The 22,727-nt window shown below is 45.3% G+C and overlaps 1 protein-coding gene across 1 annotated transcript in view; it reads right to left on the bottom strand.

The window, feature by feature from the left end:
- glp2r (glucagon-like peptide 2 receptor) overlaps window positions 1–22,398 on the bottom strand; it is a 40,670-nt gene extending 18,272 nt beyond the window's left edge. The window contains exons 1-3 of the mRNA XM_078280016.1: window positions 22,303–22,398; window positions 15,973–16,069; window positions 15,052–15,156 (exon numbers count right to left, since the gene is read on the bottom strand). Coding sequence (XP_078136142.1) covers window positions 15,052–15,156; window positions 15,973–16,069; window positions 22,303–22,398 — 298 coding nt within the window. The remainder of the gene's footprint in view (window positions 1–15,051; window positions 15,157–15,972; window positions 16,070–22,302) is intronic.
- Between the last annotated feature and the right edge of the window lie 329 nt (window positions 22,399–22,727).

The following is a 22,727-nucleotide window of genomic DNA, read 5'->3' as shown; positions in this document are numbered from 1 at the left end:
CAAACATACTCCAAAAACTCATTAGCCAATGGGGACGCACTCCTTTAAGACCCGCCCACGTAAGAGGTTTGTGCTAGAATTGCAAAGTGCAAATAAGAAAGCTGGGAGCACAACTGCAAATGTGATGGAGTGAGTGTCAGGAATCCTGCTTCCTAGGTTCACTTTCTGCCTCAGTTTCTGTTTTCACCTGTGAGTCTGTGTTTTTCTGAGTTCCTGAACGCATCCTGTCTAGTTGCCTGGCGACTAAGCAAGGCGAGAGAATCTGCAATCACACTCACCTGTATCTCATCTGCAATCTGCACACCTGGTCCTGATCATCACCTCTCCACCATTTAAGCCGTGAACTGACATCCATTCCCTGCCGGATCGTTATCCTCACCATTTTGGAACCTGGAAGATTCTCTCCATCACCGTCTGGTCGTCTGCATCACCTTTATTACTGAGTCTGTACTAATCCGTCAGCCGACTCAATTCCACCCGCTGCCTCACCAGCTGGATTCCCCCTGCGTACCAAAACCAAATATATAAATACTTATTTTTTTCCACTCAACTTACCTTGTCCTTGTCTGCTTTTGGGTTCCTGTCCTAGTGAAGCGTGACAGAACGATCCGGCCAAGATGAACCCAGCGGACCTGGACTCTGTTCGCCATGCCATTACCCAACAGGAAAGGATGTTGGGGCAGCACAGCATAGTGCTTAAGGAGATGGAGTCATCTGTGAGTAACCTGTCTGCCTCTCTGATGGAAATGAAGGCTCAGCTCGGGGTTTCGGCAGATAATCCACCACTTGTTTCTCTATCCACGCCTGCTATTCCTGGAGCTGTTTTGTTCTGTGAGCCCAAAATACCAACGCCCGATAAGTACGAAGGAGATTTGGGAAAATGTTGTTCATTCCTCATGCAGTGTGGACTGGTTTTTGACTTGTAGCCCAATTCCTACGCCACAGACAAGGCTAAGATAGCCTTTGTGATTGAATTGCTGCGTGGGAAGGCTCTGGAGTGGGCTTCTGCCGTTTGGGAGGGACAAGATCCCTGCATGTTTTCGTACCAGAGATTCATGGCTGAGATGAGGAAGCTTTTTGATCACCCCGTCCGAGGTAAGGACGCATCTAAAAGACTGTGTTCACTCCGCCAGGAGTTATTGAATTCAGGACATTGGCAGTGGAGAGTGGGTGGAATGAGGAGTCATTACAGGCTGTTTTTCATCAGGGATTATCTGAACGACTCAAGGATGAATTAATTTCTTATCCCAAGCCTAAGGACCTTGACGAACTGGTGGCGTTGTCCATTCGGGTGGATAACCGATACCGGGAGAGAAGGCAAGAGAAACGAGGAGGATTTGCCTACCATTCACCGGTTCGGTTACCATCCAGGTTCGGACACAGACGGGATTTCACCGGCCGTTCGACGTCCCACGAGATTCAAGGAGAGTGTCAGTCATCTGATCCGGAACCCATGCAGGTGGGACGTCACGGGTTGTCTGTGGAGGAGCGCCAGCGTAGACGTGAGTCCAACAGCGGTCTTTACTGCGGTAAAATGGATCATTACATCTCCTCATGTCCACAGCGCCCGTTAAACACCTAGGCTCGCTAAGTGTGGGAGGCTTCTTAGCGAGCCAACCTCAGTCTCCCAAGAATCCAGTCAGACCCAGTTTTCCTGTCACACTCAAACACTAACCTGTCCGTTGAGATAAATGCTTTGGTCGATTCAGGGGCAGATGACAGTTTTATGGATGCCGACCTGGTGGAACAGCTGGGGCTCTCCAAGGAACCACTCCCGGAAGCCACTGAAGCTACCACTCTTAACGGCAGACTTCTTGCACGCATAACCATGAGGACTGAACCTGTGAAGATGCTGTTGTCTGGTAATCACTCGGAGATCATGTCTTTTTTCATTTTGCCCTCACCTCGCGCTCCACTGGTTCTGGGTTATCCCTGGTTGAGAGAACACAACCCCACATTTGATTGGGTGACAGGAAGGATAACCAAATGGAGTATTGATTGCCATGCTAATTGCCTTAAGTCTGCTTGTTCCCCTTCTGTGTCCAGTCAGGAATCCAACCATGATCCCCCGGATTTGTCCCAAGTTCCTGAAGTTTATCACGGTCTTGGTGAGGTCTTCAGCAAGCAGAAGGCACTTTCCCTTCCTCCTCACAGACCGTATGACTGTGCCATAAACCTGATCCCTGGAGCTACTTATCCTAAGGGGCGTCTCTACCGCATCTCTCGACCTGAACGCGAGGCTATGGAGACCTATTTGAAGGATTCTCTTGCTGCTGGCCTCATTCGTCCCGCCTCGTCACCCCTGGGAGCGGGGTTCTTCTTTGTTGGTAAGAAAGACGGATCCCTTCGGCCTTGTATTGACTACCGTGGGTTAAACGATATCACCATCAAAAACAAGTATCCTCTGCCGTTGATGAACTCTGCGTTTGATTCTCTGCAGGGTTCAACTGTTTTCACTAAGCTCGACTTACGCAATGCATATCATCTCGTCCGGATCAGAGAGGGGGACGAATGGCTCACGGGATTCAATACACCCATGGGTCATTTTGAGTATTTGGTCATGCCTTTTGGACTCACCAATGCCCCAGCTGTATTCCAAAGTATGGTAAACGATGTTCTGAGAGATATGGTCGGTCAGTTTGTGTTTGTTTACCTGGATGATATTCTCGTGTTTTCTAAGGATCTTTCCAGCCATGTCCAGCATGTTAAACAAGTCCTACAATGACTACTGGAGAACCGCCTTTTCGTTAAGGCTGAGAAATGTGATTTTCACGCCCATACCACTTCCTTCCTCGGGTACATCATCTCTGAAGGTCAAGTTAAGATGGATCAAGAGAAGGTTAGAGTGGTGATTGATTGGCCTCAGCCCGGTACTCGGTTGCAACTCCAGAGATTTCTGGGATTTGCCAACTTCTACCGACGATTCATCCAGGACTACAGTCGGGTGGCTGCTCCATTAACTGCTTTAACTTCAAGCAACAGAGCGTTTTGCTGGACTCCTGAGGCGGACAAGGCTTTTGTGGATCTTAAGCAGCGTTTCACTAACGCTCCCATCCTCGCTCAGCCTGATACCTCTCGTTTGTTGTGGAAGTGGATGCTTCGGATGTTGGAGTTGGAGCCATTTTGTCCCAGCGTAGTTCCTCTGATAATAAACTTCACCCCTGTGCTTTCTATTCTCGTCGTCTTTCTCCAGCAGAAAGAAACTATGATGTGGGGAACCGGGAGCTGCTCGCTGTCAAGCTCGCCTTGGAGGAGTGGCGCCACTGGCTGGAGGGGGCTGTTCACCCGTTTGTTGTTTGGACGGACCATAAGAATCTTGCATACATGCAATCCGCCAGACGTCTCAACTCCCGTCAAGCCAGGTGGGTGTTGTTTTTTGGACGATTTAACTTTTCTCTTACCTTTCGACCAGGCTCGAAGAATGGCAAGGCAGACGCTCTGTCCCGGATGTTTTCTAAGATGGAGGAGAACTGTACCAGATCTGATACCATTCTTCCTCGGGAACTCGTCGTGGGAGCTGTCTCTTGGAAGATTGAGGAGGAGGTTATGACGGCCCTTCGGACGCAGCCGGATCCAGGGAACGGGCCGCCCGGTCGTCTGTTTGTGCCTGAGTCGGTCCGCTCTGCTGTGCTCCAGTGGGCACACGCCAACAAGATGACGTGCCACCCAGGTGTGGCTCGGACTATGGCGTTACTTCGTAGACGGTTTTGGTGGCCTGCCATGGGAGAGGAGACCCGAAGTTTTGTTGCTGCCTGTCCTGTCTGTGCGCAGAATAAGGGATCCAATCGACCCAGCTCTGGACTGCTTCACCCCCCTGCCCATTCCCCGGCGACCATGGTCGCATCTGGCCCTGGACTTTGTTACCGGTTTGCCCTCTTCTGAGGGGAACACGGTTATTCTGACTGTTGTGGACAGGTTCAGCAAGTTTGCTCACTTTCTGCCCCTTCCGAAGCTTCCCTCTGCCACTGAGACAGCCGACATCCTTGTCAAGGAGATTTTTAGAATCCACGGTCTACCCTGTGACATTGTTTCCGACCGTGGTCCTCAGTTCACCTCAGCTCTGGAAGGCCTTTTGCTTGGCCATTGGAGCCACGGTCAGTCTCACGTCTGGATTCCACCCCCAATCTAATGGTCAAGCCGAGAGGGCCAACCAGAAGATGGAGTCCGCGCTTCGCTGCCTGGTCTCTTCCAATCCCACCTCCTGGTCATCTCAGCTGCCATGGGTCGTGTTGCCCATAACACACTTCCAACATCCGCCACTGGGATGTCCCCCTTTCAGTGTCTGTACGGTTACCAGCCGCCTCTGTTCCCATCCCAGGAAAAAGATCTTTCAGTCCCCTCCGTCCAAGCTCACATTCGTCGTTGCCACCGGACCTGGCATCGTGCCAGGGAAGCCCTTCTGAGAGTTTCTGACCGGTATCAGCTCCAAGCCAACTGTCGCCGTATTCCGGCGCCCACTTATGCTGTTGGGGATAAGGTCTGGTTGGCAACCCGAGACCTTCCTTTACGGACGGACTCAAAGAAACTGTCTCCCAAATTCATTGGCCCCTTTGTGGTGGATAAAATCATCAATTCTGCTGTGGTCCGCCTGAAGCTTCCTAAAACTCTCAAGGTCCATCCTGCTTTCCATGTCTCCTGCATTAAACCTGTTCTCCTCAGTCCGTTGTTACCTCCTCCTCCTCCTCCTCGGATGATTGGAGGTGGTCCCGTCTACACTGTACATCGCATTATGGACTCCAGAAGGCGTGGTCGGGGATTCCAGTACCTGGTGGATTGGGAGGGCTATGGTCCTGAGGAGAGATGCTGGATTCCTCGGCGTCAGATTCTTGACGAGGACCTGCTCCATGACTTTTACCACCTCCATCCTGGTGCTCCGGGTTGTCCGCCCGGTGGCGTCCGTCGGAGGGGGAGTACTGTCAGGAATCCTGCTTCCTAGGTTCACTTTCTGCCTCAGTTTCTGTTTTCACCTGTGAGTCTGTGTTTTTCTGAGTTCCTGAACGCATCCTGTCTAGTTGCCTGGCGACTAAGCAAGGCGAGAGAATCTGCAATCACACTCACCTGTATCTCATCTGCAATCTGCACACCTGGTCCTGATCATCACCTCTCCACCATTTAAGCCGTGAACTGACATCCATTCCCTGCCGGATCGTTATCCTCACCATTTTGGAACCTGGAAGATTCTCTCCATCACCGTCTGGTCGTCTGCATCACCTTTATTACTGAGTCTGCACTAATCCGTCAGCCGACTCAATTCCACCCACTGCCTCACCAGCTGGATTCCCCCTGCTTCCACGTACCAAAACCAAATAAATAAATACTTATTTTTTTCCACTCAACTTACCTTGTCCTTGTCTGCTTTTGGGTTCCTGTCCTAGTGAAGCGTGACAGTGAGCAAAAGACTTATCATTGAGACAGAAACAGAGGGAACTGTAAACAAATGGACATATTATCAAAGAAATAAAAGACCAATAGTTTACGACTACACAAATGTTTTGTTTGCAAGTTTTAAGTTTTACCTCCTGAGATGACAATTATTTTGCTTGAGTTACTGATTTTTGTTTGAAACTTGAGAAGTTTTGCTTGGAATTAAAGGCACAAAAATAATCCCATAGAAATCCTGTGTCCATAGCAACGTAAACTCTGTAGCTAATCCAACCCTCCATCTTTCCCTCAACATCTTCCCCTCTTGCAGCGAATACATTTCTGGCAAAAGCCACTGGCCCAGGGGCATTTTATCCATCTTACAAGCTGTGGTAGTAGCCGTATATTTTATTAGTCGGGTGCTGCCGTGCTATCGCTAGCTATAGATGGACAACATTAGCTGAGGCGTTGTTAAGTGAGCTAGCGGGCTATCAGCTGCTCTAATTCACATTAAACTGAATATTTCCGTTGATGATGAAGTGAGACAAGGTGAATGGGACTTCTTTGGGAATATTTATGTTAACGTTTCTGTCCTCATTCATCTTGTTTCCTTCTTGCACAGCCGCTGCAGTTGACACACCTGTAAACACGATGTTGCAATGTAACATTAACTAATTAACGTTGTCCCTACAGCTTAAGTTACTGTGTAGCGATCATAGACCATATATAAAGATGTAGCGATCATAGATCGTATATAAAGATGTAGCATCACTGTGTCCACGTTCGGACACCACTCGCTGCTATTGGCTATTCGGACACTTCCGACCTGACGCACTTTCCGGTCTTTTCGCGGTACTTTACGTTTACGATCATCACCAAAAATGTTTATTTATTTATGTGTTTAATTAGTATATGAAAGTGACGGCTAACTTGAGTACTTTAACCGGCTCTTGTAAAGTAAAAGCTAATACGATATACCGTTACAAAGGTAAGAAGTAATACTTTAGTTTTGCACCATTAAATTAACTAAAAACATTACAAGATAATTTATATTCGTATTTGAACAGATATTTTGATAGAACGTTAGCCAAAAAGTGTCCGAACGTAGACACAGTGAAGCTAGCGATAGGTGCTCATCAGATCTGCTGTTATTGTCGGACTAATAATAATAAAATAATAAAAAAATCATAATTCCACATAACACTAATAGGGACACCTAGAACATGCCAGTGCATATCTATTCAAAGAGGCATGCTTTTTTTATTTTTTTTTATTTAAACTGACTAAAACTAATACACTAATATTAGTAGTGATAGCATTCCACTGTTTTGAATAAATAATGGGGGGGTTTAGCTAAACCATAACCGAAAAAATAAAAGCTCAATAAGTTTTATTTTTTCAATATTATTGCAATAGTGGAGAAAAGAGCTTGTTTAGGGGCGGCATCTAGCTCACCCATTAAGAGCGTGTGCCCCATGTAGGCTGAGGTCTTTGCAGCAGCCCAGGTTCAAGTCCGACCTGCGGCCCTTTGCTGCGTGTCACCTTTCCTGACTATCCACTGTCACTCTGAAATATAGGGAAAAAAGAAAAAAAGAGCTTGTTATATAAAGTGGTTATATTGTTGTGGTTTTTATTTCTAGCTGTTATTTTACTGCAGTACTGCAGGCCATCTCTGTGCTAGGGGTCTCAATCTCTAAAGCGAAAGAACAACCAGCAAAGACGTGTGCAGTGGGCATTTTTACAGGATTACAGCAGCTATAGATGATTAACTTTTTCACTCTTTTTTTATTTTTATTTTTTAGAGCCCATTTTTTAGAGCCCATAGTTATTTAGTGTCCTTCTGTGGAACACGTACATCATCGACACCTCTGTGCAGAAGGGGGGAGTCCCAAAGATGCCAGGATGCGTCAAGCATACAGGAGTTGTCACCCAGCTGTTACGTGTGGCACGTGAAGGTAAAGGGGATCTGGCAGTCCTATGGCTCAAAGTTCGCCAATGCCTACGGGTCAATCCTGCATAGGCTGGTAGAAACCTCACTTGACCGACACCACGTTCCAGACAAGATCAAGAACCTCATACTGGACTATTACAATTCTTTCAGTTTGAGAGTCACCTCTGGAGCGGAAACATCTGCATTTCATCGGTTTGAGAAGGGCAGTATCACTGGATGCACTATTTCTGTGATATTGTTTGCCTTGGTCTTCTCCAGGAACCATCACCTTATCGTGGTGGAGAGGTTTGTGTGTCCCTATGAACCTGAGGGCTGTGTTGTCTGGAGCTTTGTGCTCCTGGTAGGGTCTCCCAAGGCAAAGTGGTCTCAGGTGAGGGGCCAGACAAAGAATGGTTCAAAAATCCTATGAAAAATCGAGGAAGGGATGAAGTGACCCTGCCCGGAGGAAGCCCGGGGCCCCCGTCTGGAGCCAGGACCAGATGGAGGGCTCGTCAGCGAGCGTCTGGTGGCCGGGTTTGCCACGGAGCCCGGTCGGGCACAGCCCGAAAAAGCTACGTGGCGGACATCTCTCCATCCCATGGGCCCATCACCTGTGGGAGGAACCGCTGGGTTCGGGTGCGCTGCCACATGGGTGGCAGTGAAGGTCAGGGGGCCTCGACGGACCAGACCCGGGCAGCAGAGGCTGGCTCTGGGGGACGTGGAATGTCACCTCTCTGTGGGGGAAGGAGCCGGAACTTGTGCGGGAGGTGGAGCGCCACCGGTTAGATCTGGTGGGGCTTACCTCTACGCACAGTCTTGGTTCTGGAACCATACTTCTGGATAGGGGTTGGACTCTTTTCTTCTCCGGAGTTGCCCAGGGTGTGAGGCGCCGGGCGGGTGTGGGGATACTCACAAGCCCCCGGCTGAGCGCCGCTACGTTGGAGTTTAACCCGGTGGACGAGAGGGTCGCCTCCCCTACGCCTGCGGGTTGTGGGGGGGGAAAACTCTGACTGTTGTTTGTGCATATGCACCAAACAAGAGTTCAGAGTATTCGGCCTTCTTGGAGACCTTGAGTGGAGTCCTGCATGGGGCTCCAGTCGGGGACTCCATAGTTCTGCTGGGGGGACTTCAACGCGCACGTGCAATGATGGAGACACATGGAGAGGCGTGATTGGGAGGAACGGCCTCCCTGATCTAAACCAGAGTGGTTGTTTGTTGTTGGACTTCTGTGCTAGTCATGGATTGTCTATAACGAACACCATGTTCGAACATAGGGATGCTCATAAGTGTACTTGGTACCAGAGCACCCTAGGCCAAAGGTCAATGATCGATTTTATAATCGCTTTCATCTGATCTGAGGCCATATGTTTTGGACACTCGGGTGAAGAGAGGGGCGGAGCTGTCAACCGATCACCATCTGGTGGTGAGTTGGGTCAGGGGGTGGGGGAAGACTCTGGACAGACCTGGTAAGCCCAAACGGGTAGTGCGGGTAAATTGGGAACGTCTGAGGAGGCCCCTGTCCGACAGACTTTCAACTCACACCTCCGGGCGGAGCTTTTCGTGCATCCCTGTGGAGGCTGGGGGCATTGAACCTGAGTGGACAATGTTCAAAGTTTCCATTGCTGAAGCTGCGGTGAGGAGCTGTGGTCTTAGGGTCTTAGGTGCCTCAAGGGGCGGTAACCCACGAACACCGTGGTGGACACCGGTGGTCAGGGAAGCCGTCCGACTGAAGAAGGAGTCTTTCCGGGATATGTTATCCCAGACGACTCCGGAGGCAGTTGCAAGGTACCGAAGGGGCCCTGAAGGGCTGCAGCCTCTGCCGTGAAAGAGGCAAAGCAGCGTGTGTGGGAGAAGTTCGAGAAGACATGGAGAAGGACTTTCGGTCGGCACCAAGGTACTTCTGGAAAACCGTTCGCCACCTCAGGAGGGGGAAGCGGGGAACCATCCAAGCTGTGTACAGTAAGGATGGGACGCTGTTGACCTCAACTGAGGAGGTAATAGGGCGGTGGAAGGAGCACTTTGAGGAACTCCTAAATCCGACTAATACGCCCTCTATGGTAGAGGCAGAGCTGGAGGATGAGGGGGGGATTGGCATCAATTTCCTGGTGGAGGTTGCTGAGGTAGTTAAACAACTCCACAGTGGCAAAGCCCCAGGAATTGATGAGATCCGTCCCAGAAATGCTTAAAGCTCTGGGTGTGGAGGGGTTGTCTTGGTTGACACGCCTCTTCAACATTGCGTGGAAGTCTGGGACGGTGCCTAAGGAGTGGCAGACCGGGGTGGTGGTTCCCTTTTAAAAAAGGGGGGACCAGAGGGTGTGTGCCAATTACAGGGGTATCACACTTCTCAGCCTCCCGGTAAAGTCTACTCCAAGGTGCTGGAAAGGAGGGTTCTGGCCGATAGTCGAATCTCAGGTTGAAGAGGAACAATGCGGATTCCGTCCTGGTCGTGGAACAACGGAACAGATCTTTACTCTCGCAAGGATCCTGGAGGGAGCCTGGGAGTATGCCCAACCAGTCTACATGTGTTTTGTGGATCTGGAGAAGGCGTATGACCGGGTGCCCCGGGAGATACTGTGGGAGGTGCTGCGGGAGTACAGGGTGAGGGGGTCCCTTCTCAGGGCCATCCAATCTCTGTACGACCAAAGCGAGAGCTGTGTCCGGGTTCTCGGCAGTAAGTCGGACTCAAGCTTTCAGGTGAGAGTTGGCCTCCGCCAGGGCTGCGCTTTGTCACCAATCCTGTTTGTAGTATTTATGGACAGGATATCGAGGCGTAGTCGGGGTGGAGAGGGGTTGCAGTTCGGTGGGCTGGGGATCTCATCGCTGCTTTTTTGCAGATGATGTGGTCCTGATGGCATCATCGGCCTGTGACCTTCAGCACTCACTGGATCGGTTCGCAGCCGAGTGTGAAGCGGCTGGGATGAGGATCAGCACCTCTAAATCGGAGGCCATGGTTCTCAGCAGGAAACCGATGGAGTGCCTTCTCCAGGTAGGGAATGAGTCCTTACCCCAAGTGAAGGAGTTCAAGTACCTTGGGGGTCTTGTTCGCGAGTGAGGGGACAATGGAGCGGAGATTGGTCGGAGAATCGGCACAGCAGGTGCGGTATTACATTCAATTTATCGCACCGCTAGACTTTAAAAGAGAGCTGAGCCAGAAGGCAAAGCTCTCAATCTACCGGTCAGTTTTTTGTTCCTACCCTCACCTATGGTCATGAAGGCTGGGTCATGACCGAAAGAACAAGATCCAGGGTACAAGCGGCCGAAATGGGTTTCCTCAGGAGGGTAGCTGGCGTCTCCCTTAGAGATAGGGTGAGAAGCTCAGTTATCCGTGAGGAGCTCGGAGTAGAGCCGCTGCTCCTTTGCGTCGAAAGGAGCCAGTTGAGGTGGTTCGGGCATCTGGTAAGGATGCCCCCTGGGCGCCTCCCTAGGGAGGTGTTCCAGGCACGTCCAGCTGGGAGGAGGCCTCGGGGGAGACCCAGGACTAGGTGGAGGGATTATATCTCTAACCTGGCCTGGGAACGCCTCGGGATCCCCCAGTCGGAGCTGGTTAATGTGGCCCGGGAAAGGGAAGTTTGGGGTCCCCTGCTGGAGCTGCTACCCCCGCGACCCGACCCCGGATAAGCGGATGAAGATGGATGGATGGATGGATGTTTGCCTTGGTGATGAATATGCTGGTTAACAGAGGTGGAGTGCAGAGGCCCCCTCCCCAAGTCAGGCATACGGCAGCCCCCCATCAGAGCATTTATGGATTATCTGATGGTGATCACAACATCGGTTCCCGGGTGCAGATGGATCCTCCAAAGGCTCGAGCATCTCATCAACTGCTTCCCGAGCTTTCCATCCAACCTCTTCGGCTGGAGCCTGGCAGACACACTACAGTGCCCACTCTGCCAGAGAGGAGGTTCATTGGAGCACATCTTGAGCTGTTGCCCAAAAGCACTGGGAAATGGGCGCTACTGTTGGCGCCACGACCAAGTGCTGAGAGTCATTGCAGAGGTCATCAGCACTGGGATCGCTTGCAGTAGAAACCAGCAACCAGCAAGACAGAACATTGCCTGGCTGCTCGCAACAGCACGGGACTGGCAGCTGAAGGTCGACCTAGGGAGACAGCTCAAATTCCCAGAAAACATCGCAGTGACCACGCTTAGGCCAGACACTGTCCTGGTGTCAGAAATAACAAGGCAAGTGGTCTTGCTGGAGTTGACTGTTCCCTAGGAAGACAGGATGGTGGAGGCTTTCGAGAGGAAGAGGGCCAAGTACGAGGAGCTGGCAGGCGAATGCCGAAGCAAGAGGTGGAGGACCCGGGGCAATCCCATCGAGGTCGGGTGCAGAGGATTCGTCGGCCAGTCACTCATCAGGGCCCTCAAGATGCTTGGAGGGAAATCCGTCAAGAACATCACAGACGCTGCCGAAAAGGCGTCAAGATGGCTGTGGATCAAGCGGGGCGATCCGTGGATCATACAAGTTACTCAGACACAAGCCAGGGCCTGATCAATCCTGGCTGGGTCGCCTGGGCGAGGGTGTATGATGTTGTGAGACCCGAAACACCCAATGAACCCAGGATACATCACTGATGATGTGTCTGAGTTGCACCAGAGGTGTATGTTAAGAACTAGTTGTCGGGGTGTACAGACCATTTCAAACAATATATAAAAAAATTGTATATTGGAAATATTTATCAACCCTGCCTTTAAGTAACATTGTTCACATTCATAATGGTGGACTTAACTTCATATGAATATTATGAAACTTTTGTCCCATTTGCTGATTGTTGCAGATGAAAGTGCGTCGACAATTCTGTGGATCATTGATAGTTGTCCGTGGTGAATCTTGCAGGCTTAGCGAACAATATTCCATTTTCCAAACTGCGCAACCAGAAACTGGCATACATTGATGTATGTCTTAATTTATATTAATTAATAATAAATAATAGTTGTAGATGTAATCTTAGCCCCCTGCCCCTCACATACTTAGCTACGTCCCTGCATCAAGGCAAAGACTGGAGCGACTAAGCCCCCGAGCCTCTATAGGTGAAGTCAGTTTCCCCAGGTGGAGTTTAAACACACATTTAATTTAAAGTTACATTTTTAATAAATGTAATGTATGCTGAAGGCGACTCAGCATCATAGACAGTATATAAGAATGGACCAACAGATCCTGTTGCTCTGGACGGAGACCAGTGAAGGCCATTAGAAGCACTTTTCCGGTGAGCGCCGAGCGTTACTGCGCAGCCTCCAACTGAGAGAGACGACGTAAATGTGACGTGAGCAACCTGTCTGAAAGTTGTAAGCCTTCTGGTAGCTGTGCCAAGAGAAATCTCAATCATTCCCAATCTTGCAGAGACGGAGAGCGTAGGTATATGTAAGGAGATAACAGGGACACAGACTAATTATTGCTAACTAAAATGCTAGTTAACATTAGTAATTAAACTTAAACAGCTAATGTAAGTCGAAACTGTCTGCAAGCTTCTCCTGTACTATACGGTAATTCCTCTACTATGCGACAGTAAGTCCCGTGGTTATGACACAATCGTTGGCCTATTTTTACAAAAACGTCTGCTATGGAGCCATAACGTGAGGTACAAGGTAATGGAGCCTTTTATACATTGTTGTGTTTCTTTAGAAATAAACATTGGACAAATAGTCTTTAAACGCTTCAGATGTAAAGTTATTCGCTGTCAAAGTGACGTCAAAATGAATGGCAGTCAATGGAATGCTAACGGTGGGTGAGTGCTTATTACCATCAAAATGGCACCATAGGAGGTTCGGGTAGTGAGTACCCCCTTGCTCAGCATCAACAACAGTGTTTAGCCAAAAAACGTTAGCCAAAAGTCAAATTGAGCATTCTGCCCTTTGATTAGTTTTGATTTTAGTAAAGACAAGAACAGCATAATACAAAATATTATAAGCTGGCATGTTTGAATTAATAAAGTTTACAGAAGGTCGCCGTTTCAGTGGCGTTACGTTACAACACACTTGTTGCTCACAGTGCTTGCTGAAAAATCCACTTCCTCTCACATATCACGGCAATAAGGCTGCACAAATTAAACCAGGTGACATCCTTTACTGTCAAACTGGGAAAACAACAAATAAAATGGAATTAAGAAGTCTAAACTGTTATAAATCCCTTCTGATTTTATGTTTGTTAGGCTATTTATTAGCTACAAGGCCAGGGCCCTACAGTGTAATGTAATACAAGGATAACCTGAGCTTTTCACATCTTGACTTTTGCAGGCCAGAGTAGCTGGAGATATTAGCTGAAGCGTAAAAGTGGGGATATTGCCAGCTAAGAAAATTCTGAGTAGTGCACAGGAGAAAGAGGAGGGAAATGAAGGAGTAGGCAGTAAACTGGAGAGATCAGGCGGGTCAGAGCAGAGTAGGTCTAGACCACACTCTATAATTTACAAAGACCCAACAATTCCCCCAAGAGCAAGCATTTGGTGCAACAGTGGCAAGGAAAAACTTCCTTTTGGGCAGAAACCTCAGACAGACCCAGGCTCTTGGTGGGCAGCCATCTGCTGCTGCCGGTTGGGACAAAGAGACAGATACTGATATACAGATATAGAAAATTATCATTGATAATAATTATAGCAGTTGGTATGATGAACGGTGGCAATTATAGTAACAATAAAGATAATGGAACTATGACTAGAAATAATAGTTTTAGCAGTTCAGGGCGTAGCAGGGTGTTATAGTAGGGCTTAGCAGTACATATGGTGGTTCCCATGTACCGTCTTCCCCTGCCACCCTGCCAAAATCTCTCGCTACCCCTTTGCCAACCCATGTAAAATTTTCTAAATCCGCCACTGCAGAGACCCAACAATTGCCCTTACAAGCAAGCATTTGGTGCGACAGCGGCGAGGAAAACTTCCTCACCGCGAGATAAAGTATAATTAGGTTTCACAGAAATCCATCCGATAGTTGTTAAGATATTAAATTTAAGATATTGAATTCTTTACCAAAGCAGTGGACAAATGACCAATCAACACTGATGTTGATTGCTGAGTGAGCACACCTGTGTTCAGCTCCCTGGATAAAGAAGGGAGGAGACCCAGCCACTTGGCCGTTCTACTGCTCTCTATTTCTTTGTTGTGCTGGCTGGCAGCAGACAGTGCTGTCCAGAGCATGTGCAAGTAGGTTTTACTCATTTTTTCTCAAAAAGAGGGTGTTTATTTTGTGCTGTGGCTTTGTTAGGAATTTAATCTTGGCTTTGTCATTAACTAATGCTGTTGTTCTGTTTTATTGTAGATAGGCCTCTGCCTGACCGTGGTAAGCTCGCTTTTGTTTGCGGTTTTCATCTTCCTTGGAGCAGTGTCTCACATTTTCTGTTTGTATTGTTAATAAATTATACAGATAATTTTGTTACAAGCACCTCCCATCCTTCCTTTGGTTACTCTGATTTCTAGGAATGTAACACACTTGATCCTGTGACAAGCTTATACAGCAATCAGAGTTAATCACAAGACATATTCACTAAGTGATTTAATTCAAAATAATGTGGTAAAACAAAACATTTAGGGGTCGGGGAAAAACTCGATAAAGCATAGTATCGCAATATTTTCCTTGGCCATACTGTATTGATACACAGACGCCAAGTATTGATCTATTATTATATGTGTTGGTCAGTTTGTCTGCTTGACAATTCCATTTTGCAGCAAAAAAAACGAGAAAATAAGATGGACAAAAATATTGTATGGTGACATAAGTATCGCAATTATGTCGTATCATGAGGCCTCTGGTGATTCCCACCCCTAGTAACATTACCCTTGCTGATCCATGGTAAGTAAGAAGGACAGGGGACCGTCACATTCCCAGGAGATGAATGGGGCCAACACACAAACATGTCAAACGTTCCTTTACAGTAGATTTCTGTGAAACAAGAAAAAATTTGATTTTTACAGAGGTCATAACAATCAAGAAAATTAACATTAGAACACTTGACAGGAGGTTCACAAGTCTGGTCTATTACCGCATGCATCTTTGGCAGGCAGTAATGGGTCACGGCTACACTGGCCCGCCCACTTTACCTACTGGCCCGTCCAGCCAAGTTTGATCGTTTTGTTATGAAAAATATCCATATGTATGTATGAATGCACAAGGGATATGTTACATGTGCGATTTCTGTCTGATGTATGCTATGTCATGCCGTATGTTAACACATTCTCTGTTGTTTGGGTTTATGTTCAGCTGCCACTTTGTGCAATAAAATGGTTATTATTAACATTGCTGTGCACTGTAGGGCCGATGCTGCTGGTTCTACCAGTGCAAATATATTTTAGCCTGAATAGGAATAGACAGGTTTTGTCTATACTGTGCCCAAGCCACTGTCACAAGGTGGTAACAAATACCTGTGCAAGCGAGTGATCATGAGGTAAAGGGTCAGAGAGCACAGGCAGCCATAGCAAGGAGCAATCATTATTTTACTTCAAAAGGGCAAACAGCCATGGTTCTCTTTATATGCTAGAAGCAACAAGACTACAAAGCTGATTCTAAATTTGCTGCGTTAATCATGATCGATCACTGTGACAGCAAGGTGACTTTTAAGCTGAAATATTGAGTGGATTGGCCATGCTTTTTCAATCAGCAATATAGGAATAACACACAGGAAAAACAGGTGTATTTTCCCAACTTTCTGTCTTTTTGGGTTCGGGTACGAATTTTTGGAACCTAAAGGCCTCTACTCACCAGTTTCTGAGAGTGCGCCTGTTGCCAGAGTTCTGTTGCAGTTCTCCCAGTATTCGGTCCGTTTTGCTATAAGACTTTCAAGTACTGAGCCTTTTGCCTGCATGTTGATATAAAAAGTGAGAGTAAAGTTTGATTTCATTATCAAATGCTTATATGATGGTGTCATGAATAATATCTTTGACCTCCTTGAAATCAAAGTGGAACCATTTGGACTTAAGATGTCTTAAAAACCAGTTTGACGACAGTAAATGCAGTACCGAGGTGATTTATTGAGTTTATATAATAAAGTAATATGCTCTAGACTTGAAAATGTAATAAGAAGCAAGGTTGATGCATGATATGAAATAAGGATGCTATTGTACCAGCATTTTGAAATTTTGAAATTGGCATCAGATTGACTGAGAACAAAAAATAATAAATTCTAGAAAAGCTGTAGTAGCCATAAATGCTGGAGTAGCAGGGAAATGTTAGCTGGTTAGAGTGTTTGCTTCTCCATGCATCTACCAGATTAAAATATTGTGTGCAGCCAGGGAGTGAGCGGTGTCAACCCCAGATGATCTATCTAATTTGGGTCGGAGTTTACAGTTGAAGTCCCCACCTATGATAAATTCACCAGGCAAAGCAGCTAGCACCAAAAAAAGTGAGTTTGAGGTAAAAGAGGCTTAGAACATCTGACTGGGCCATCTTCTCCTCATCCTAATCACATCCTCTGGAGTCAAATGAAAAAGTCTCCTGTAGAAAAGTTATTTTGGCTTTTAGCTGCCTGAGCCTATTTATAAACTGTTTTAGCGTAACAATCTTATTTAGTCCTCTCACGTTCCAGGACGTAAACTGGAGATCAGAAGCCATAGATAAAAAATGTCACATCATTAATGCCCTAATGGATAAATAAGAAATGGCTGTAAACGTAAAAACACACATAGGATTAAACCAAAAGAGTAAGTAAAACCACACACAATGCTAAAGAAACACAGAAAAACAGAGTGTACTTCCCCAACTGAAATACACCCAACCATCCCAAGTACATACGTCCAAAGGGGCTCAGAACTAAGCCTAATTACGGAACTGCGCCTCTCCACCTGAACAGCCATCTTGGGAGGAACAGCATCCCTAAGGCCGTTTCACATTGTATGCGGCATGCGCTGCGCTCGCCGCTTGGTTGTCCTATTCCCAACTATATTTGTTGTGCTCGCCGCCGGGCTCAGCGCAAGTTTACGTCATACATGCGCCAATATTTGAATGCACGTCAAGTCTGCGTCCGGTGTTTACATCAGACGTGCAGTACATGCGACATTGTGTAGTGATTTGGTGGTCTGTCTTTGAAACAAAAGAAAGCCTTGGCACTTGCCCTGGTTGTGAGGAGAAGACAGAGGAAGGCAGCAGGAAGAAGAGTGTGGGTGCACGAGACCCTCAGGTCCAGAGAGCAGTTGGGGGAATTCCGGCTGGTGAAGGAGCTCCGCTTTCACTGTGACCGGTTCCAGGGGTACTTTCGGCTCAACAGGGAGCAATTTAACAGTCAGCTGACGACGGGCCTACGATTTCCCGGATGCGAACAACATTCCGAAAGCCCATTTCTACAACGGAGCGTCTGGCTATTTGTCTCTCCCTGACGTGTGGCTCCAGACAAGACAGTATGGAAAAGTACTTCCAAGTCTGCCTCTGCGCCACTTTTTTGTCTCCTCTCCTTTATGTACCTGTCCCTTAGGTTCGTCCAGCTTTTCTTACACTCCTCCTCTAAATAGATGAAGACGTGTGGATTATTTCTAAATAAAATGTTGCATTTCAACACTGTGTCATTGCATGTTTATATACTAAAGTAAGAGGTCTGCAGTCATTGCAGTTGGGTATAATAAAACTAAGATATGAGCCTACATTCATACATGCATGATTCATTCTCTGGAAAACACTTTGTTTAATGCATATGTGCAATTTATTCCTCCAAAACTGGAGCTTACACATTTGGAAATGGGTAGTTATTCTGTGTAAAGGCCATATACCTACCTATATACCTAAATGTATATAGGTAGGTTCTTCAATGAAAATGAACATGACTTGTGTCAATCAGTCCAAACATATTTTACATCATATAAAACATACAAATAAAATATTATTATTGTGTAATAACAACTGAGTGTAAATTGTAATTTCCCCATTGGGGATCAATAAAGAGTATAAATTATAATTTTTTTTATAAAAAATACAAATATATCCTACAAATACCTGTATGGAGCTGTATAATCAACTTGGTATTTGGTTTTCGCAGCTCACAACAGTAGGCTACAGTTCTTCTCAGTTGCTTTGGCGCATTTCTCAGATCAGAGATGACAATAATGTGTAACTTTGTCACATAGGGAATAGTGCTACCTTTCATGTGCATTGTTCATTAGACTATACTTACAGAGTGAAATGTTAAATATGGACAACACAAAGCAGTTTCACTATCTTGGTATAAACAATGGCATAAGGACTTGTCAGTTTGATTCATTGGTATAAATACTTGCTTTGGACACAAACAAAAGATTTCCAGCAAGATGCACCATTTTTCAGGTCAGTCACTATGCGGTGCAGTTTACACCAATTGTTTTAAGAAATGCACTCACTGTTGTGCAAATGCAATTATGATTTGACAAATGCACCAAAGTAACTGAGAAAAAATGTAACATAGGATTGTATTTCAGTGGCGACATATATGTTGATTTCACATGGCTAAAACAAACCTGAATGATTTAAATTAAGAGGCTACAATAATCTACACAGCTGGCATTTATGGTGAAATATGCTTCTACAGCATAGTTTTGCGTCCGAGGTCTCTGTACGACCTCGAACTTGTGTCGTAGCCTATACAGCTCTGGGAGATCGCTGACGGCCAAAATCAACCTCTCGTCCATGTTCCGTATGTGGATCCACGTGTATTCTGTGTTTTTTGTTTGTTTTTCAGACACTTGAATGCACGTCACAGCGCACTGCGGCCGCTCTTACGCGTGCCGCCGTCAAAGTTCAACATGGCTTCGGCCAGCCGCAAAATGCTGCTTGCGCTGCGCTTTGTCTGCCCCGCCCTAATGTCTTTCACCTGTTCCTCAGCCCTTGTGTCACCTGTCCCTTTTTCACCCTCGTTTACTTGTGTATTTAGTCTGTGTGCTTTCTGTGTCTGTTGCTGGTTTGGCATCTGTCTTTTGTGAAGAGGGCTGTCCTGTGTGGTGCTGTGTTTTTGTGCTCCTCGATTTTTTTTTTTCTCCCGTCCCTTCCGTGTTCCTTTTTCTTTTAGATTATTTTCTCCTGCTTACACGTTTGTAAGTCTCTTTGTGTTTCATTAAACTATTATTTATTCAAACTGCTGCTCACTCCTCGCCTTCCTGCACTTGGGTCCAAGCCTCCATCCTGACAGTCCTGACAGTATTAAGGTTCATTACAAGAGCAGGCAACAGCAAAGGAAACTATGCCACACTGTGCATGTTTTCTATGCTACTAGTTTGACGTATATATTTAGAATAACTAACTGCACCAAGGAGACGAAAATAGTTCCAAATGGCAATAAATCATTGTAATTCTTTTTATGTTATTAGAATGAAAAACACCAGTCTTCACACTCAACTGAAAAGGGCTGTTGCTGCAAAAAATACTGATACTGCAAAAAACAATGAAAAACCACTAAGGGAGGGCTTTCTCTATCATTTAAAGATCTACCAGCATTCACAATCTTAATGGATAGTTATTAAATGAGGAGCCTATGATCAAAATTATGAAGTTATTGTTTAAGGCAGGACACTTTTTCTGTTTTTCATGGTTGTCGCAGTCAATTTTGAGATGTTGGACTACTTTGCTTCCATGCTTTCTTTTACTTTAATGGAAAGAAAACTTCCAAAATATACATTTAGATGATGTTTGTTTTAGGCCTACTACCCTCCATCTGTTTGAATCTGTAGCTTTCTTCTAAATTAACTAAACAAGCTAATCTGCATTTTGAAACATTTCAACATTTCAGGGGAAAAGACTCTTAATGTAAGTCATTACCTGGGTGTTCTGTGGTGATGTATTTATTTTCTTTATCCTATTTACCTGCAGTGCCTTGTCAAAAGTATGCAAATTAGCGCATTTTAATTAGTAAATGCCTAATTTGCATATCAATGTGGTGATTTTGATAATTGTGATATTTTGATTTTTTTCATTCAATAAATATTTGTTTGACAGGAAAGCTGTGCGCAAACAGGAATATATATTCATTTATTTAAAAAAATTTAAAAACACCCCAGCACCTTCTCTCGAGGAAGACAAAGAGCAGCTGCTCAATCCCCCATTGATTTGTCTGTGTACACGTGCCTGGTTACTATAAACATTTTCCCTTAAGTTACAAGACCAAACTCATACCTTTATTCATAACAACATAATTTATGGCATCAAGGCAACATCTTATATATCATAATTATTATTATTACATGAGGGATGTTTAGGGGGAGATAGCAGGTCAACAGTAGATCCCACATGTAATTAGTATAAAGCATCTGAAGGCTAAACCTGAAGATTAATTTGGAATGCAGTTCAGCACTGTGTCAAGTTTTTCTAGTCATAAATCATCATTTGTCTAATAAGTTGCAGCAGTCTTTGGGTTGATATCACTTGTTACACAGATTTGTTGCACAATTTAACTATTTTTTGATATTTGTCAAAAGCCGCTCAAAAATTCCACATTTAGACACTAAGACATTGAGGAACATCATAGATATCATAGTGTGATTTGGTATCAAAAACCTTTGCCATTTGGAGATTTTTATAAGAATTGCATTTTTCAGCAATTAGATAGTGAGCACTTCTGTGGTATCTATAAAACCCATTTTTATTAAGATATCTTAAAGTGCGAGGTCAAGGGACAAAAGGGCCATGGCAGTTTTTCCTTTACCAAAATTGAGCCTGCTACAGCCTTTGAAAGACAAAAAGTTGGCCAGACCTGCCGGCAGGCTGTAGGAGTGTTAGGTTAATGATGTACAAAGTGGATTTAATCAAATAATTATAGGATTTTACTGTAAACCACTATTTCACTACATTTGCAGCCTCTGAATGGATGATGATGTGTAATGGATGTTGCAATATTTGCCTCCGTGTGGTGGGAGCATTTAATAAGGAGCACCTTTATTTACAGAGAGGACATTTTTTCCTGTGTGCATACAGTAATTAATACAGTTAATTAATCAACCTGGCTTTCTGCGTTAGTGTCATGTCCACAGCAATGCAAACACACCTTTTTCATTAATCTTGATAAGTCTGTGGGTGCGTCTTTGACTAAAGGTTGTTGTAATTGGCAGCTATTATTAATTTAAGATCAGTCATGAATTATGATTCTTACTTAATTTGCTGTCATTAGTAAGGCAAATCATCTCTGTCTGTCAGCTGCCATCTTTGTCATTTATAATTCAGTGTCAGGGCAAAGGACAATAGCTTTCCTATTTTGGACATATACTCCCAATATTCACACCCCTAAACTCTGCAACCTCTGTGTGTCTGTTTGGCTGCCTGGTGGCTCATCGGCCACCTGTGTCACAAAGACTTTTTATGGGAGCCAGCTGACAAGGGACGCTTTAATTTGCGGAGGCTTATCTTGTCAAGACTGTCCAGAGCGGTACTACCAATGAAGGAATGACAGGAGGTGCTGTCTCCCTATCTTATCTGTTGTCTCCCATGAGACTAAATTTGCTTAAAATGCAGCCATAGACTCTTAATTTACTTGTTAATTCACTGTAGTAAGTTGAAAATAAAAGAGAATTTGCACAAAACTAATAAGTACTCTGGGATTTTGTTTTATTTTTTGTGTTTCTTTCATCCCTTGAGAAAAACATCCCTCCCATTGGATTTCCAAAACTGCAAAACTGCAACTTTCAGGCAATGATCTTAGAAGTAGATACTCTAGAAAATGCAAATGAGCAGTAGGACCTCCTGTAGCCCAAACTTCATATAAAAAAGACTAATTTAAGATATTAAAAAAAGAAAAGAAAAATCCACTAAATGCTGTTTTTTAATGTTGATTTCCCCATAGCCATCTGTCACTAGGGTCTTTGCTGTGTTTTATGAGAAATACGATGTGTTATATTGCCACATACAGTAAATCAGATGGAGAATTCTTTTGTGAAGCCAAGTGCTGTTGAAAAAATATTTATTTAAAATCAAAGGTTGAAGAGTTAGATACTTTAGACCATGTGGCATAAGTCTGTTTGTGTCAGACAGCACCAGTTAGTTGGTGACTGGCTGTAAAGTCCAAAGTTAAATAAGACATGAATGCATAATAATTTAAAAAGTTTGAATTTGTGTGTGCATACATGTGTACCTTAAGTAATAATTTACCTTGTGGTTGAGGATAACAAAGAAGAATGCAAGCAGGAATGTGTGTCCTGCTGTAGTCCAGGTCCTCTTGTGCCAAGTTGGCAGTAGGGTTGGCATGGTGCTGTGTGTTTACATTGAAAGCAGCAGGTTTCTGGTTTCCTTAGCTGGTTTGTCACTTCATACCTCACCACTGCACTCGCTAGGCCTCCCACTCATCCTTGTTTAATCTCGCTTAATCCACTCAGCACAGCTCTCCTTGCTTCGCCACACGAGAAAACTCCAGAATAATCAGAAAATATATGAATTTGGAGAATGGTTTGCAAGAAAAGAAATTGTTCTTCTACAGGTTTTGATGCTTACCACTGTTGGTATCCCACAGTTTCCCTAATTCCTCAAACTCTTCTAGATCTTTTCAAACTATTTTAGAATCCAAGCTCTTACGTTTT

Source organism: Sander vitreus, chromosome 21 (genome assembly GCF_031162955.1).
Source record: "Sander vitreus isolate 19-12246 chromosome 21, sanVit1, whole genome shotgun sequence".
NCBI lineage: Eukaryota > Metazoa > Chordata > Actinopteri > Perciformes > Percidae > Sander > Sander vitreus.
This window is presented reverse-complemented; position numbering and strand designations above follow the sequence as displayed.